This window comes from Xiphophorus couchianus, chromosome 10 (assembly GCF_001444195.1).
Source record: "Xiphophorus couchianus chromosome 10, X_couchianus-1.0, whole genome shotgun sequence".
Taxonomy (NCBI): Eukaryota; Metazoa; Chordata; class Actinopteri; order Cyprinodontiformes; family Poeciliidae; genus Xiphophorus; species Xiphophorus couchianus.
The window spans coordinates 8,095,263-8,114,257 of NC_040237.1; the positions used below are offsets into that span (position 1 = coordinate 8,095,263).

Sequence of the window (18,995 nt, forward strand, 5' to 3'; positions counted from 1 at the left end):
AATTGTTTTATAACGGTGTGTATTTGCATGAAACTTTTGTAGTTAAAAAATGTCCGAACAAACTATTGGCCCCCGGGCATCTTCACTTTATCAAATCTGGCCCTCTTTGCAAAAAGTTTGGACACCCCTGTCCTAATCAGAATTGAGCCAGCAGGAGGGACTATATCTGCCGTTTTGACATGGGGACACTTTAGGACCTCTAGAATGAGCTGGACAGTGTTGCTGTAAAAAAAAAAAAACATGCCTTGGTTTCCTCCTGGACGGAGAATGCAGGGCATTAAATATGATAACTGACTTCAGGAACAGAGAAAATGTGGAGAAAAATTGGTAGTTCAAAAAGAGGCTCAGTGTTAGAGTGGAATCGTTGTATACAGAGGCTACAACGGGTTCAATTCCCAGCCCCAGGTCTTTTACTTCATGTTCTTGTCTCTCTGTTTGCCCTTCTTCCTGTCAAGCTGCTAATAAATAAAAGTTATTAGGGCCAAAAAACTTTTAAAAAAGTTGAACAAATTTAGTGCAATCGACCAGAGCTAATTACATCATAAACTGATAAGTCAGTGATTGACGGAGTGACTAACTTGGGAGACAGCTGTAACTTCTTGATAAAGACCACTCAGATGAATCTGTGGTTATGTTTGGAGAACACTATTATGTTGTATGAAATTGATCTTTTGTATCAATCTATTTTGGACTTTAAAACTCCTAATCATGAGGGATACATAGTTTATAGCGTGAGGAAGTTCAGTCACCTGACTAGATCGAAAATTGCACGGTATGACTTTGTGTATAAAAAGGGCGGGTCCAGGCCTGGTGGGAAGTTCCAGGATACGTTCTAGAAAGACAGCCACAGATCAAATGCTCTCACTGGGAGCTCTTAGACCTCAAGTCTGCATAAATCATCTTCAGAGATTTCTGATGTTTCATGCAGCTGACAGTGCTGTGGCAGCAGCACGTTGACGGGAAGACGGCAGTGTGTTGCATTAGTCTAAGCCTACCAATTCATTCTCCCCAATTAATGTATTCAAATCAGAAGCAAGAAAAAAAAAACAAGGTTCGAGGCAGACATGTACAGTAGATTATTCTCTGATGATGCTCATCCCTTTAGCTACATCTTCTCTGCTCATTTCAGGACGACTCCCATGAGTTTACACACTGATCATACCATTGACAATTTTTGATCTTTATGTTGATGCAAGACTGGTCAATATTTTAATCAGCGGAAGGACCAGTGAGAGCTTATGTTTACTGAAATAAGAAAAGAAAAGCCTGTTAAACCAAAAAAATATTAAGAAGTCTGCTGATTTTTTTTTAAACTGATTTTAGACTAATCTTGATTTCGCAGCTGTACAGATTGTATACATTATTCCATTTTATGGATGAGTCTCAATTTTTGTAATCTTGTTGATGCCAGTGCAGGTATAGATTTAGGATTATCCTGCATGATTAAGCTGCTTGAGCCCCATAAGAACAGGAAATATGACAGATGCAGTTTGCTGACACCACTGGAGATGCTGATAACTTCAAAACATGCGGAAATCAAACATCCATGAGGTTGGCAAATTGGTGTGTGTATAGGTGTTTCCCGCATGTTTCACATACTAGTCTCCTCTTTAAAATTGAAAATTTTCAAGCTGTGCAGTTTGTGTGGATTTTGTGTCTTGTAAGATGTTGTAACCGCAAGCAATCTGGAGCAAATTTCTACTTTCTACACTCGCATCCACACACAGTGCTTATCTGTGACCCCGTTATGTTGCACTATGCAATCAGATTACACAGCGAAATGAACACTTGACCTGATATCCAGTCAAATGATCCACCCAGTAAACACTTTTCTGCTTTCTCACCTCCCTTCTGTGTTTTTGCCAGAACTTTGTCTTTGTCTTCATAAGCATCATTTGTTACTTTTGATTTCATCAGCTGTACTTAAGAATCTGTGAATGATAGCCACTTTATGAACAAACAATTAATATTCAAAATTAACTGTGGTGATTTTCATATTTGTGTCACTGAGTTGATGTAGTTCATTTATTTATTTATTTAATTTTCATCCAAATATGAGGTTATTTTTATACTTTTGTAACTGAAAAATGAGCAGTGGTTGAGTAGGATTGTGTATCTGTGGTTTGTGTCAGACATGATTCATGTCTTGATTCATTTTTTGTGTTTCATACACAGAAATAAAACCAATAATATCCATTAATTCCAGGATGAAATGACAGTAATTTGATACTTCCCCACTGGTATGCTTAAGTCTTACTTTAAATAGATCTTGCTTGAGCAGGTATTTTGTTTTATTATCAGTATAATTAGTTGTATGCTTTAGTTATTACATTTTCTTTGGTTTGTCCTGTTGCATTTAAATGTTTCTTCTTTGATATTTTGAATTAGACGAGTTAGAGTCAGCACACAGCTTCAGTTATTACAACTAGAAACTAGAGATCAGGCCAGAAATCTGGGTGTAGTGATTAAAGTGTTGTGGCACTGGCCAAGGTTTAATAAGAAAAATGTAGGTTTTGTTTGTTCTATAAACTGTATTGTTAGGCTAAAAAGATAAGATCAAACTAAACTTTGTTTTAATATAGAAAGGGAGATCTGTAAAGTTGCATTTATTGCTGTAAGATAGATTCCCTTTTGCTTTCGGGTTGGCATAATTTGATTCATCTCCTCTTCAGGCAATGACTTAAAAACTAGTGCAGCTATTTGTATTAGTTTTGGCAGATCTTTACTAAAGAATATTCCATCCTGTCTAGTTTTAAGTCCATCTATGTGCAGCAAAGGCAGAGATGGTTTAAATCCTTTACTGTCTGTCCTTTTTTTTAACTCAACAGGGAGTTGATGTGGTTCATTCGTTCCCTTTCATTGGCCTGATTGGTTGATATTCGCTTATTACAGATGGTGGGAGACAGATGGTTCATCCAATCATTTAATGTCCTTGTCGTTTTGCAAACACTTTTCATGAACCTCTTCCTCACTGGTCTTTTATGACAAATCCTCTCACATGCCAGGTTAAGGATTTCCTACTGTAATCCCCCTGTCTTTACTGAATCAATGACACAAATCAAAGATCAAAAAATGTTTTGCATGTTGCAATAGTCAAAACAAAAGTATGCTTTTCAGTTCATTTGCATTGCCTTGCTAAAGTATTCAAACAACCTTAAAGGCCTAATTTAAATCTCCTAGTCCACTCTGCTCTCCACTCAACAGCAAATCCTGAGTATCGGTAACTTAATTTTCATCATCCCATCCAATCCGCTAGGGATCTCTGTCGATGTCTACATACAGATCTTTGTGTGTATGATGTCTGTACTGTGTGCTGGTCATATTATTTATGGAATGAGTAAAACAACAAAAGGTTTCTTTAAAAAAAAAATCAGGTGGAGGAAGTTTGCACACCGAGGCTGAAGGAACAATGCAAAAACTACATTGATGATTTGGTGAAAAATGACTTCATGCTTAGATTTTCTTTCTTCTCCTCTTTTCCTCTTCTGAGTTGACACTGACCAGTGCATTATTGTCCCCTAAAAGTTCTTGTGTAAACAGTACCTCTACATGGAGCACGGTTTTTCGGCTGAGCTAAAGTTGTGTGTTGTGCTTATCTGTAAGATCTAAACAACTTGAGAGGCATGTGAAGGCCTTTAAGCCTTTTCATATTTTGCCACACTACAATGACAAATGTCAATGTGTGTTGGTTTTCACAGAAGAGTTAAATTTACACTGAGAATAAAATGCACACAACTCTGTTTACCAATTAAGTGACTTGTAAAGGAAACTGGCTCCATTATATTTCATTCATGAGCCCAAATGTCCATCGCACATTTGAGGTTTTAAAAAGTTTAAACAATTTAAGATTTATATTTTTACTTCTACTTTATAATTATGCACTAGTTTTTATTATATGCCAGGTAAAGTCCTGATTAAACCTTGGATTGTATTGAGGCAAAGTGTGAAAAAGTTTAAAACATCAATTTGTAAACTTTGCTCAAATAAGGCAATCTTTGACCATTGACTTTCTGCTTACATCCGGCTGTTTCTGATAACAATGGATTGCTTCTAGGTTTCAAATTGTATCTTTCTTCATATGAACTCCAAAATCCCAGGAGCTGAAAACCTTATTAAGATGAATGATTGGTGTGCCAGGTTGGTGAAGAGAGTTAAAGGAGGTGGTGCACGTTTAACTCTGTGTTGCTTTGATTCAAAGCTGGGAGCTGTTGTTCATTAGCAGACAGTCTCTGATGGCCACCGACTCACTGCATATCCCATTCTACCTATTAAATATGCCCATGTACCTGAAGATCTCCCTTATTTCTTTCCATTCTTTGCTGTATGAAAGCCCTCGTGTTTTTACCAAAGGTTCAAAGGTTCTGCTCCAACAGGGGTCGATCTTCAAACAGCAAACGTTCTAATAAAAGGAGCCTAATTCATATGCAGATTCTGAAGGTGTGAATTGTTAAGGAAATTAATATGGAAATGATGATTACAAAACTGACCAACTTCACCAAACAATCCTGTACTTTCAGCAGATTTGTAAGAAAAACTACATGTATTATTTTTGGGTTTATCTTCTTGTTGCCATTTTTGTTTTCCTTTTGTCCTCTGGTTTTGGACCATATTATAAACGCTTTGTTATTCTAATAATTATATTTTAGTTTGTATGCCTAATTCTTTGTGTAACAAGTGTAAAATGTAAAACATTCTTGGTTAATGTCAAATTGTCAGAACGAAGACATTTTGAATAATGTCAACTTTGTATTAAAAGTGTTACCGAATGACTCTTTATGACAACAGCCATAAATATTCATGAAGACTTACTCATGTTCATGACAGGTGTTATGTCATGTTTATGATTGTGTCATGACAGTCTTATTCACAACCCTTCAAATAAAGTGTTATCAAATTATCTAAAACAAGCACTATTTTTCTTTTGATATCACAGAAACTGTATAAAAAAAAATCCAAACCCTAATCCTTCCCTACACCAACTAGAAAAAGTAGCAAAATATCTACTTAAAAACACGCCCACATACAGCACTATTTATGTCTCTTCAACGTTGATAAACAAGCAGGAATTAGGATGATGTTATTGTAGAGGCATAAAGTCCGCACTGGGATTATGTCAGAATGAATAGATGGGTCAAAATCCCGCATCCCAGATGCCTAACATTCGGCATCTGTGGCATCAAAGAATCGAGTCGTGTTGAACTGAACAGTGGCAGTTCCCTTACTAAGGTCAAGAAAGGTCTTGAAGGTCATCAAGATAAAGTGACAGTTGCTCAATAAATTATTTTCTACAGAAGAAAATTGTACAAATGTTGTCAAAGGTTATCTGCCTACTTATACATGTCCAGTGGTTAATAGGGAAGTTGTACAGGTCTGAGGTCATCAATCAAACCAAAATAAAGGAACAGAAACTCAATCAAGAATGGACTTACTCACTCCTTAAGAAAGGAAATTTAGCATTAGTTATTTTTGTACTATGGGATTAACCCAGAGAAAACCCAATGCGTACATCAGGAAAACATGCAAACGCCTAACAGAAAAGCTCTTCTTGCTGCCGCAAAAATTAAAATGCGGAAGAGCCTTCACTTGACAATTTTGTGATTATAGACTGTTGATAGCGTAAATATAATTCATTAAACAGTCAGAGAATCAAAAGAAACAACAACATGCACGGGAAGAGCAAACCAGTTTACATATAAATCACATATGTGTACCATTTTCTTAACCCTAAACTTCTTTCACCATCAAATCAGTTCATACAAGAATTGCCTTTTAGTTTAGCCCTCTAAACTGTTAATACATAGTCAAAAATAACACATTAATACTGAATGTCTGCCAAAACCTTTAAATAGAAGTTGTTTGGGAAAAAGACAGAAAGAAAGCATTCACCTACTGCACATTGTTTGGTAATCCTACTGCCGTAAAAATCAAAATAAATCCAGCCAGCCTATTTAGAATTTTGGTCGTACAAGAGTTAATCGTTTTATTGTGGCAATAAGATGCAGTAACTGGACTCATTTCCTGTCAAAGATATTTTGAAACAACTTAATGAAAAACAATCCTTATAAGTGAGAGGTCAAATCTGGTGTGTTGTTGAACACGACACAACTGCTGAATCCGTTTGAAACAGAACAACCACAAATGTTGAACAACAAGCAGTTTTTGTAGTCCCTTGTGGAGCAGTAAAAAAACTGACTCAGATTGGAACTTTTATGCGTAATATTTTGATTTGACTGTTTTCGAATCAATTGTGGGTGTAATCTCGGTTTGCATTTCTGTTTTAATTCATTTCAGCTTTTTTTATTTGAGGTTGTTTCAAAATTGATTAAAGTTGTTTAACACAGTCAGACATTGTCCAATGAGGCTCTGAATGCACTTGTTTGAGTCATGTTGTCACTTTGAGTGCTTCTGATGGCAGACTGATGAAATCACACCATGTGGAGAGATTCTGTCTGAAGTATCGTAATATAATGTAATCTCAGTGATGAGGATTGAGAACCTGTGCAATAATTCTGGCATCCTGTCTTTATGTGTGTAGGCGTGTGTAGGTGTGTGCGCGCGCTGAATCAGAGATGTGTAGAGATGAAGAGGTGATTACAGTCATGACACTGGGGGTTGGATTATGGAGGATTACATGCACACTGACTCTGACACACATACATGTGCAGATTTCATGATGACACAAGAGTCTAAATTCAAGGCTAATACTGTCAAACAGAGGAGAGAAATATGGGTTGGATGTATAGGGATGGATTAGGATTCATGTCAGAAATGTAACGCAGCTTGAATGTGTGACCGTTGCTCTTTTTGCTTCCCCCCCTCTTCCTCTTCCTCTCCTTTCCAGGCAGTAGGCTGCCAACATGGCCATACCCAGGAGACCTCCTCCTCCTCACTCTCCTTGGCCTCCAGTGTTCCTGCTTGTCCTGCTCTTGCCCCCACTGCAGGCTCGGCCACTGCTTGTCCACTCGTCCATTAACGTGGCGGTAGTGTTCAGTGGCTCCAGCTATCAGAGCGAGGTCAGGGGTCGCCTTAGCGGGGAGAACTTCGTCGATCTGCCAGTGGTAGTTAGCCCTGTGACCGTGCTCGTCAACGACACCAACCCCCGGGACCTGCTAACACATCTCTGCGACACGATGGCAACGGAGAAGCTGCATGGGGTGGTGTTTGAGGACGATGTGGGCTCAGGTGCAGATGCTCAGGTAAAAGCCTTTTTTTTCTATTGTATCTAACTTTATCATAGAGTTGGTAAATCAATCAATTAATCGACACAATTTAAATAAGGTATACCACACACAATAGCCAAGCAACACAAATCTACATTGGGAACCTGCCAGTGGCTGCCAGAATGCTAACACACACCCATGACCCACTCTTACACATCAACAACCACGAGACTGCAATCACATTGGACCTAAAGCCTATACTTTGTCAAAGCCCCTTAGTAAGCCGTGAACCCAGAGTCAACTAAGAAAACCCTTGGGATAACTCCTGAACTCCAGTCACTACCTCAACAAGAAAAGTGGTGAAGGTTCCCTCCAACACTAGCTAGAGGAAACTTTGTAGAGCAAAAGAAGTGATTAGCAAGTCTAAAACATGGATAAACTCAGCAATTATACTCAAAAGACAAAACCCACAGATTTAAATAAAAAAAAAAAAGCAGTTTTCTAACTCAAATGTTAAGCACAGATTTTTTATATGAAGATCATAAGAAATTCCTGCCATTGCCATGAGACCAACAGCTTTCTTTTTCTTGAGACAACCAGCTTATTTATGGTGTGGACCACAGATGTCTCCAAATTGGAACAAGTGGAACAACTTCTTTCTTTAAGAGAAGGAAGTACAAATTTATTGCTTTGTAGCCCCATTTTTTCAGTCAAATAAATCTGATCACTTCCTGCAGACAAACTCATTTGTGATCAATGTAAATTCTCGATGTACTTTTGTAAAAAAAGAAAGATAAAATCTACTTTTAACAATTAATGAAAGGCTAATGTATGTGTCACGGCTACTCTTGCATCATAATTAGCTGAAGAAAATGAATGTCACTAAAAATAAAAAGCACTTGCGACGAGGTTTGTAGTTTCAAAAACAGTTTAACTTTGCTTATAAAAAATAACAGAAATATTCTCTGGGTTGATGTCAAACAAATTCCCCATATAAATGTTATTTTTGTGGTAGAAACACTCATCCAATGCAAACAATCAGACCAACCACAACCCACAACTACAGCAAAGCACTTATAGGAAGCTATTTTCTCTGGTCATGATGTAATTAAGGATCTATGGAGGTCAATTTGAGGTCTGAAGCATTTCAGAGGAAAATGCTTATAGGATTCCTAGAAATGCCAATCAAAGCCTCCATTTAACTCAATTCAAGAAGATTTAGTTCCCTTAAATGGTGACGTACTGCTGGAAAAAAAAAAGTTGTGTTTTGTTGAGTCAGACGTAAAAAGACTGAGGTGTGATCGACACAAATTCAGCCTCAGTTTGCAAACTTTAAGAAAGTACATAGAAGTTGAATCCATACATGTAGATCCTGGGAGTTACGCTGATCTCCCTGCTAGTGAAATATATTTGAGTAGCTCTGTGCATAAAGGAAGAAGAACACAGCAAAAAAAATTGTATTGATCCTTTATTCATCTTGTTATCCACAAAACTAGGTTCACAAAATAGAAAGATAGACCAAAATCTCTCTAAAAACAAGTTAATTGACAATTAGATGGCATAAAAGTATAAAAGATACAACATGTCTTAAAGAGGATATCACAATGAACTGATGCCATATGGCTTTATTCTCAGGACTGGCTCCGTGTAATACCTTGTAAAAGTATTCTTTTAAGGGTAATAACCCTTAAAGAATGAACTGATTTCTACTTAATCTTGTTCAGTTCTTGTACCTTTATAACAAACTGAGAAGGACACTGGAGACTCTTCAACTTAGCAAACTTTCACATTAACGGTGTGGCCAGGGTCCAAAACAAAACAAAAAAACCACACACCTCTAAGTCCTTCCCATTTTTATGCTTTTAATATTTTAAAGGGCTGGTATGACAACTGTTACCAACACATGTTGTCATATCATAACACATTCAGAAATAACCTCTAATGCATAGATTAAAAATGCTCTTTAATTTGACATAATGCAAGCGATAATTCAAACTAATACTAGCTATCTCAGCAATTCATCTTATTGTCATTTTTTAAAATGAGTACTGGAGGACATACGCACTTAATGGAGCATTAAGAGAAGAAAAATCACCATGGCCCAGTTTTGGAACCAGTAAAGAACTTGAGGGCACCCACACGCCTTCCCAAAGTGTGTACCTCACATGCTTGGAAGTGGCAAAATGCAATCACCTAGCCTCATGCAAACCCAAAAGTACAACCTCCATTCAAGCATTTGATTTAATTCTTTGAAGGCAACCTTCTGCTGGCAGAAGTTATTTAACATTTACTTACAGTGGGCCATGAGTAGACCAATAGGGAGATAGGTAGGTTACTGAAATACAGTATACATTAAATGGTTGATGGATTACGGTTAGGGTTTAGGTTATGATGGGTTGGACTTGACAATCAGTACAAAATGATGCCTGGCAGACTCCTACTTGTAGTATGCCTGGACATCATGGAAAAGCTGGGCACAAATCAGCCAAAACTACAAATGTGTAAAATGGTGAAACTATCTACAAAGCATCATCAAGTCTATTTCATTTGTTAGTGAGTGTATAATTTCACAACTTGTTCTTCTTGATGATGATTTTGAGACATCCACCAATTTTCTATTGCAGGCCATACAGAGTTGTTTCACCTAGGCAATAGGAAATTTAACATCAGAATCACCCAGTTTGATGCAAGCTCAAAAATGTGACCTCCATCAAACTTTATGAAGTATCGGTAATGTTGTCTTAGGCATATTTGTCCCTACCCTGATTTATCGCCCCATTTTGCTCAATTCTATGCTTTGTCCAAGCAAACTGTCCCATGGCAGATGGCACCTTTGGTTGTTTTGTACCCAACTTGTTTACATAGGAGACAACCTAAACCGCAAAGATATAAAATGGAGAAATGGGAAAAATGACCAGCACCCACCTCCAAGGCATAAGAACCAAATTCCAGTTTGTTTCTTTTGGTTGTGAGTGTATGATTGGATTCCTGACTGTCAGTCGATTTAGCTAATCACAAATGTTCTTAGTCTGCTCTCCAGGAGTCAATGAGCAGGAGCAGTTTATCAGTTCATTTCAGGATACCACAGAGACACAACCATTGTCATGCCTAGAGTCAGTTCACAGTAATCTTTTTGCACTGTGGGAGGAAATCAAGTTATCTTGAGAACATGGAAACTCCACACAGAAAATCCCAGTCAGGTGTAGACCCCAAATCCCACTAGCTTCAAGGCAACAATGGAACGACTGTGCAGCTCTAGTTTTAACCATTTCGCAAAAGATTAAAAGTCTCCCATGAAGAGGTATTATGGCTCATTTTCTAAATGTTGATGCCACCTTTACTTTTTACGATTCCTGGGCTCCATGTGTGTTTCTTCATCCTACCTAAAATGATTTAAAATCTGCTTATGCTAGTTTCAAATATCTCTGGATTTTTTTTTTTACTTTAAAAAATGTTTCAGTTTCTCTTTCAGCAGTCTTAAAGCTGATTTCCATCTGTTTCCTCAGGTGGCAGAAGTGGCACAAATCTTGGACTTCCTCTCCACACAGACAGCTCTGCCAATTGTGGGCATCAGTGGTGGCTCTGCAGTTGTTATTCCATACAAGGTACAGTCAATACACCGACATGACGTCTGTGAATGATATAGATATTCAAGCTGACGAATTGTCTCCACTGCTGATCTTGTTATAAAAGAGCATGCAAAAATTACGAATATATATGGCGTGTTTGTGTTTTGGTGTAATATGTGAACATGTCAGAAGCTGTGCTTGCTCTTCACAGACTCCTGTCTTAGAATCTCTTTGCATTGACATTGTTCACTTTAGAACAACTTATGTAGGTCAGAGCGGTGAAAACTACTTTGGCAAGAAACTTGCTGCATGCAAATATTTGGATATGAGCAATACAGACTTGTGAAAGATCATCCTTCGACCCTTGTTAGCTCGTTTAATCCCTGCCTGGGAAGAAATCTGAGTTGCTGGCAACAAAACTTTGCATAGATAGACGACTTTAAGAGGCGATCTTGCCTTCAATCAATCATCCCAATGTACAAGAAGAGCGGCAGGTTTTTTTCTGCTTAGATGTAGCTTGTATCTCCTTGATGAATAGAGAGGCAAAGTCATGAGCTGTGTAGTTATTGTAAAGAAAAGATTGATGGCACCAGATGGAGTTTTAATCTCTGATTTGTCTCTACTTTGAATCAGGAAAATGGATTCACCCCTTCTTCTTCCACTTTCCGCGCATCTGCCCTTTTTCCTTAGTTGCTTGAACTGCCACTTTTGAGCACCTCGTATTTATAGAACCAACTCTCACATAGTGAAGCACATGCAAATAAACCCTGTCACACATGAGAAGACACACACACACACACACACGCAGAGAGGCAAGGCGAAGTATTTTTTCTCACACCTATCCACCAGCGAGGGTTCCACACTGAGCTGAAGTGTAGCTGTGCGCCTGTAAATAATGGATTCCACATTTTTTTAAACTGTGTTGTAGTCACCGGTTTCCTGTTAATCAAAAGTTATCCACAGATGTCAAGTTATATATGGGTATTAAACAGGAGGCAATAGAGCCGCAGGGGGCTGATTGATTTACTGTATCCTGATGGCAAAGAATACAGGAGTGAGTGAGTTAGAGGCTGAGAGAGGAGAAAGATGCTCCGGTGAAGCTTGGCTGACAGCTGCCTGCAGGCAGCGTTTTACTGTCTCACTGATAAGTCTCCCTCCTCTCTTTTGTGAGGGAAACAATCATCCTCATTCTCACACTTCTTTTATGCTTTCCATTTCAGTTCACCTCCCCTCTTAATTTGTGTCATTTGAATTTGTAGATCCTTTATTCCTCCAAAAGTCTTTGACAAATGATTTAAGTAAGTTCATCTTTATGCAGTTGCTAAACTCTTTAATGCATGCTCCAGAAATATGCCAGAGGCCAACACTCCTCTGTGATCCCTTGAAAATTGGGAATTGTAAAACATTTGCTTATGAGGAGTCTTCGGTCTCTCTGTTCATTCAGTCTGCCATCTTTGGCTGCATCTTCTCTATGTCCAATGAAAAATAAAGTCTCAATAACTGTCATTACAGTTCTGTAATAAAAACAAACTAAAGACACACTTAGACTAAAGCAACTTGTAATACAACCTTTAACAGAAATGACTATTACTTGTCCATCAGAATCTTGCACTGTACAGGAATTTCAGCCCATTTATCTTTAAATGTCAAGTTGAGATCTGGACTTTGAAAAGGTGGTTGCAATTGCAACTCCTTGACTCATTTCTTTTATTTTTAAGCTGTCATATATTTGTAGCTCCTTTTGCAATGATTGCCCATAATTTGACATTTGGCTTCAGAATACTTTGATATATGACTTCACAGTTGTCCAGTTAGTAGCAGTGTTGCTTTGCAGCAAGAAGGTCCTGAGTTTTATTCCCGGCCTCTTCCTGCAGGTTCTCCCTGTGCATTTTCATAACATCATGCCCAGGTCGAACTATTTTGACAGAGCTCTGTGCAAAGTGTTATGTTATAGGTCAGATGTTTGTTGCCATGTTTAATGGACCTTACCAAGCTCCGCCCACAACCGACCCACGTGACCGCAAGTCTCACAAGCAAAGTCTCGCTGCGCCTTGTTTCTATGTAAACATGACTGATTAGTGCATCATTTCTACCGGATTTTCACAATATACCAGCTACTAAATGGACAGAGGAACTAACAAGTTCATGTCAACATCTGGGAGGAGGTTACTGGTTTCTCAGTCACATACTGGTTGCAAACCTGAGACCAGCAGGTGTCAGTCAGTTATGGTAGATCTGACATTTGGTTTGATGACGTCAATATGAGAAGCTACAGACTGATAGGAGGAACCAAAGAGCTCTGTAAAGGTAAAGGCAAATCTTCTCAAGCTGGGATATAATTAATTTAATTTCACATAATTACCACGGTAGAAGCCATTTGTTAAAGTTTTATGAAATATATTTGTTCCATTTACTCACAAACGAACGAGGTAATTAGTCCAACATTTAGAAACTACAGCGGCTGTAATGCGCCACAGCAAAGGTAAACAAAGGTAAAATAACCCGAACAGGTGATCAACTCAAAACCACTCCTACCTTTTTACTCTCTCTCTCTCTTTGTAGTTTAAGCACACCTGTTACCGTGGCAACCGCCTGCGCCCCGCAAGACGAGCAAAGATTAGGTTAAAAACATAACATTCAGTCCGTTACAATATCAAGTTTCCAGGCTTGATATTTATTTCTCGATTATTAATCAGCGCTTCCCTGAACACAGCGATGGTTGATTGACTAGCTGTACTTGGTGCTAACGTGGCTAACACGAGTAACAGTTTAGTCCAAAGCCTTTTCTGCTAAAATAAAATCTTTAGTGTATGTCAGATACAGACACATTGCATATTGATCTGTTTAGCTAACGTAAGACTGTGTAGCAGACAGGCTTCAAGGTGTAGAAGTTGTATCAGTTCTGCCATCATGCTGTTCTTAGCTAACGGGAAGCGTGTTTGCGAGACGGCCACGCACGTGACCACGTAGAATGGGCATCAGCCAATCAAAAAGCGGCTCCTCTGATAAGGTCCATCCACACATGGACTAGAACTTCAATGTTAAAATTTGTCTTCAACTAGTTCACTTCCACTATCCAGTTTTTGTCTGTGCAGGAAACATAAATGCTTTTGAGGAGTGTTTATTTGTGTGATTCTTCACTAAATAACTACCAAAATTGTCAAATGGCTAACATCTCCTGGTTGGAAATATCAGTATTGTTGCCCATGGGGGAGGCTGTTTGCAGAAAAGTGTGGCCCCCTCTCTGTTACCATATTGTAAAAGCAAAATAGAAGATGCAGGAAGGGGGGGAGAAGACCGGCAGATAGCGGCGTAACATATACAGAAGTAGGAGGTGTGTCCCTCAGGTGATCTGCACTGTGTCAGAATATAAATGACCAAGAAGCACATGACTGTGTCTTGACTGTTTGGCTTCGAATGAAGTATGTGAGACTGAGCATTAATTGGTATACTGATGTCACACCGTTGCAATCTGCCGTTGTGGCAACACTTCTCGGGTTCTAAATATTTTTATATAGTTTGTCACTCCTACATAATTTCTGCCATGATTTTATAACTATCATTTTGGGACTTGTTCAAGTCTAGATCATTTAATTATTCTCTCCAAGTGAGAACAGCAGCAAACAGACAAGCAGTTTATCCATGGCCCTGGCGATACTATTTTTCTTAAGATTTCACAGTGTTCAGTGACAGCTCTCTGTGTAGCACCTCACTCATACTTGTACACTCTCACCTGTACTGTATTTTCCTTCCTTGAACGTTGGTTTGTTGTCATTAGGAAGAAAAAAGCTTATCAGCAGTGTCTGGCTCAATGGGGCAGGTGGATTGGATGAAGAAAGACTCATGGATGAGCGCATGATTCTCTTAAGGGATAAAAGAGCTCAATGCTACTTAATTATCAATAGCCTGATGATGATGAATGCCTTTGATGATGGTTTAAAAAGAAGCGGCAGCCGCCCGGGCCGCCTGTTTATGGTTGCTGTCTCAATGATCTCTTTCTATTGCTAACAACAAGGAAGGAGGGAATGAGACAAAGATGAAAAGATTGAAGGGAGGAGAGGACGTGTGTCCTTTGTCATCCGGTACATACATCAAGAAGGAGCGAGGAGAAGGAAATGAGAAAGCGTGAGGAATGGTTGAGAAAAAGGCATAAAGACTGTTCAATGGGCCCTGCGAGGGAAGAGGAAAAAACACTCGCCTCTCGAAGGAGTTGGAAATCATAGCCTGGATAAGTTTTCTCTTTCAGTTTCTCTGCTCTTAGATGGCAGTCCTGGTAGTGTGTTGGATGACCTTTAGAGGGTGCTGCCTCCAGATGTGTGGTCATCATGGGAGTTATGGAGAAAACAAGAAGAAACTTAAGCATGTAAAACAAAACTTTCACTTAACTGCTAAAATATTCCACAGTTGGATAAATTATGGCAACACTCTTCAAACGCTCTAATATTACAGTATCTTGAAAAGGTAGACCGTTTTGGACCAAAACAAAGTAGAGGATAATGGAAAACAAGCATAATTTATAAAGGTATCGGGGTGAGCTTTTAAACAGTTACTCTATTCACTATAGGTCTCTACTTTGACTGGGCCGTTTTTATAAATGAGCATGCTTTACTTTGAATATCTGGTTGTATGTTTATGATTTATATTCTGCTGGAAGTGCAACAAACCACCACCCCAATCCTGAATTCTTCAGCCTGTAAAAAAGTTTTCAAGAATTGAAATGTTGCTCCATCTGCTTTCTACTATCAAAAAAACAATCACAAAGTATGACGCTGCCCCTATGATGTTTCACTATAGGGTTTGTGTCATAAGGATGATGTTCAGTGATTGTTTTCTACCACATATTTTACAGGGCAGTTTAAAAGTTTTGTATTGGTTTTATTTCACCGGATCACTTCATTTTTACGTGTTTGCTTTGTCCCCTGATTCGCTTGAGGCAAGTTGGAAATGATTCTCACAATTTTCTCATTTCAAGAATGGCTTTTCTGTTGCTTTCTCTCCATGAAGGCCAAATTTGTTGAGCACACAACTAGTTGTCTTGTCAATAAATACCAAATCCTGAGCTTTGGATCGCTACAGCTCCTCTATAATTATCATGAGCATCTTGACTGTATCTGTTATTATTTCTCTATGATCTGGCCAGTCAGTTTAGATTAATGGATAAAATGCAACATGGCTTTAGCCCTCATCTTTTTTATTATTTTATTAAAGGAAAGATCAACCTTTGCTGTTAACCACATTTTTAAAAATAATGAAGCAGTATTAAATATCTGTGCTTCAGCAAAAGTTATCAAAATCAACTTGTTATAAAACTGAGCATAAACAAGGTTACTATTACTACTGTGTCTGCTAGCAAAGTGCATGATGTAGTTGTTTCAGGGACAAATGTAAGAGCTAACTACATTTGAAGGTCACACTGAACTTGAGGTGTTGGATTGCACTGGTTTAAGGAGCTAGACGTCTCTTACTGGATCATGGTGTTTGTTTCTTTTTTGAGGGGGTTGTCGGTTTGTTTATGTGGCCTAACTGACCTGCTTTCTCTGTTTAACCTTCTGTTATTGAGTGTCTTCAATTCAACCCCCCGTTCGTTTAGGCTCTTCCCTGCCCTCATGATTCAGAAAGCAGAGGCTTCATAAAGAGGTCATGAAAAAAATCGGAGCCGCTGCACAGCGTTCCCACTGGAAGCTAGAAACTACTGTAATGGTCAAGTCACCACTAAGCGTGACAGCTGGCCTCTCGTAAGTTTAATGAAGTTGTCAGTCATACTGGTAATGTAATAGAGTATGCATGGAGTTGCGTTGTGGTTTTGTATATTTAAAAGGTCAGATGTCAAAAGTCACTACATATCCCACCATTTTTTAATCAGTCACAACCAAATTTGTATCAGTTTGATGCCTAAGCCTTTTAAGAAACAATGACCTAATATTTTTGATGCTGTAATCTGGCAAGAATTACAAATGACTTATTGTTATTATTGCATGAAAAGGTACAATAATATTTTGGAAGGATGCTGCGCTTCAAAAACATTGAAGCCCACCACCCTTCAGAACTTAACTTGCAAAACTTTCCCTCCACTACTTTGTCTATTGTAAAAAGTACAAAGAAATTCCATAAATACCAGAAAAATACATTTACGTTTGTGGTTGTAATGTAACAAAAAGTTCAAGTAATATGGTTATGTATGTACAGTTAAAGGGGCGGCCAAGGGAATAATGTACAATGTTTTACAGGTACATAGTGTAATTTATAGCACAGTCAATTACCCATGTCACCTTCAGTTGTTATAAAAATGCTTTGACATATCAAACTTAATTTGAAATTAGGTGTCTGTCTCTTTAAGAAGCTCCTGCTCCATCTTCAGAACATCATCACAAATCTTAAGACCGTTCCTTTACAATGCCGTTTACAACTCTTCTTTGCAGCGTTGCACTGAGAAGTAGTTTGTGTTATAGCCTTTTGCAGACTTGCAGTTCCACCAGGAGTTTGCAAACTGCAGCACCCATGAAGTTTTCCCCATTTACATAAGGAATATTTTTATTTAAGATTAACTACATGATGATGATTCATGAAACTATTTCAAGTTTCTAATTTAATTGCAAAATCAATGGAAAGTTTCATCGGCAATATTCAAATTGAAACAATCCATTCAAACCATTGTATTTATTGTGTGATCCAGACTATATATTGGCAAAAGAGCTACAGTCAGAAGTCTGAGTAAAGTTATGTGGAGAGAAAATGTGTAAACTTAGCTAGAGAAAAATACTCTATGGTAAATTACAACTTCTACAGATGAAATAGATAAATTTCAATAAAAAAAATCACAAAATATCATGCTGGGTCTGGCAAAGATTTTTTGTAAGGCTTATTGTAAAACCTTTCTTCTCTATCTACAAAGCGAAGCTACTTAAAACATTGGTGACCCAGTTTACCGAAAATAATCGCAGTTTTATTTCTTGAAAAACACAAACGGATCAATGCAGTCAATTGCAAAAAAGATCTCCCTGAAGTTCGACAGCACAAAGCTACCCCCCCTGGGAAGGAAGGAGTATGTGAGCAGCCACCATGTCCACGGTCTTCCTGTCACATTACCATACGCTCCTGCAGTAAGACTGCTAATTACGCCTGCGTGTGACAGCCGTGCTGCCAAGGTGGCGGCAACACGGCGGCTGGGAGGGATAGATGAGAGGAGGAGAGGGCGAACTCTTGTTTCTTCATGTGGATGTGCTCCTGTGAGAGGCAGATGTGGAAAAGAAGGTCACTTTGTTGTAATTCCTATTAGAATCCACAACCGAAAATCCTGAAATAAGTCTGATTTTTGCTTTAATTAGATAGACATAAAAGCGAGCAGACCAAACGTTTTATCAGATTAATAGTTTGTGTAAAAGCTCAACATGTCTAATAGCCATTAAAATGATGCACCTCAGCAGTTTTCTCATATGTCAGCTGAAGTAGGGCACTACAGTGAACTCCAGCTGCCAATCAATTTTTTTTATTTCTTTAGTAACAGCCTGACATGCCTGTGTTCTGCTATTTTTACGAGCTATTCTGAAGCAAAGCCCAGCCAGTGGTCTGGATGCCACTTCGTCTGTGAAGGTGAGCCTCAAAACAAGCTCAGACAGAGATAAAGCTTGTGGAAATTCAGCAAGTAAGAGCCTCGCTCTGATATTCCTGTGGTAGTCCTCAGGCTGCGGCGCTCTCTTGGGCTTTGCAGAAGCTCTCAACTGTGGGAAAGAGAAAATCAACAGAAGGGAGCGATGACAGGTAGTCACCTATGAGACACGAACAGAACGAAAAGATCTGAGACCTCGTCCTTGGGGGTGCTCCCTGGCTTAACTTCTTCTCCAATGCATTCTTTCTTAAACATACGTTTCCGACTTCTTCATATATTTCTGTGTTTGATTCATAGAACAAACACATGTTCAGAATTATTAAGAAGACTGTGTTACGCTGATCTTCATCTTCTTTCACCAGCTGCCAGTTAACAAATCAAATTCAGAAAATGAAAACTTGTCAAAGCCCTGCATACTCTTACACCTTGTTACATCACAGACCTGCTCCTGCTCTGCAGCAACATTAGCCTGCTTAGATCCCCAAACACTGTTAACTTTGAGGTAGAGGTTGGGTTAGACCATTTAGACAGTGAGGCATATTTCTTTTTAGAGAATTCAAAGTTTTCTAAATGTCACTTTTAATCCTGTAATACTTTAATATTAAAACACACAAGAGAACTGAGATTAAAAAAACAACCTAATTGAGAATATTTTTTTAT

The 18,995-nt window shown here is 38.5% G+C and overlaps 1 protein-coding gene across 2 annotated transcripts in view; it reads left to right on the plus strand.

Annotated features, from left to right (window-relative positions):
- The window catches only part of LOC114152282 (glutamate receptor ionotropic, NMDA 2C-like), a 56,687-nt gene that overhangs the window by 6,596 nt on the left and 31,096 nt on the right, over window positions 1-18,995 (plus strand). For both annotated transcript variants that reach the window (XM_028030119.1, XM_028030120.1), the window contains exons 2-3: window positions 6,842-7,196; window positions 10,667-10,765. In XM_028030119.1, the coding sequence (XP_027885920.1) occupies window positions 6,858-7,196; window positions 10,667-10,765 (438 nt within the window). In that variant the 5' untranslated portion in view covers window positions 6,842-6,857. The remainder of the gene's footprint in view (window positions 1-6,841; window positions 7,197-10,666; window positions 10,766-18,995) is intronic.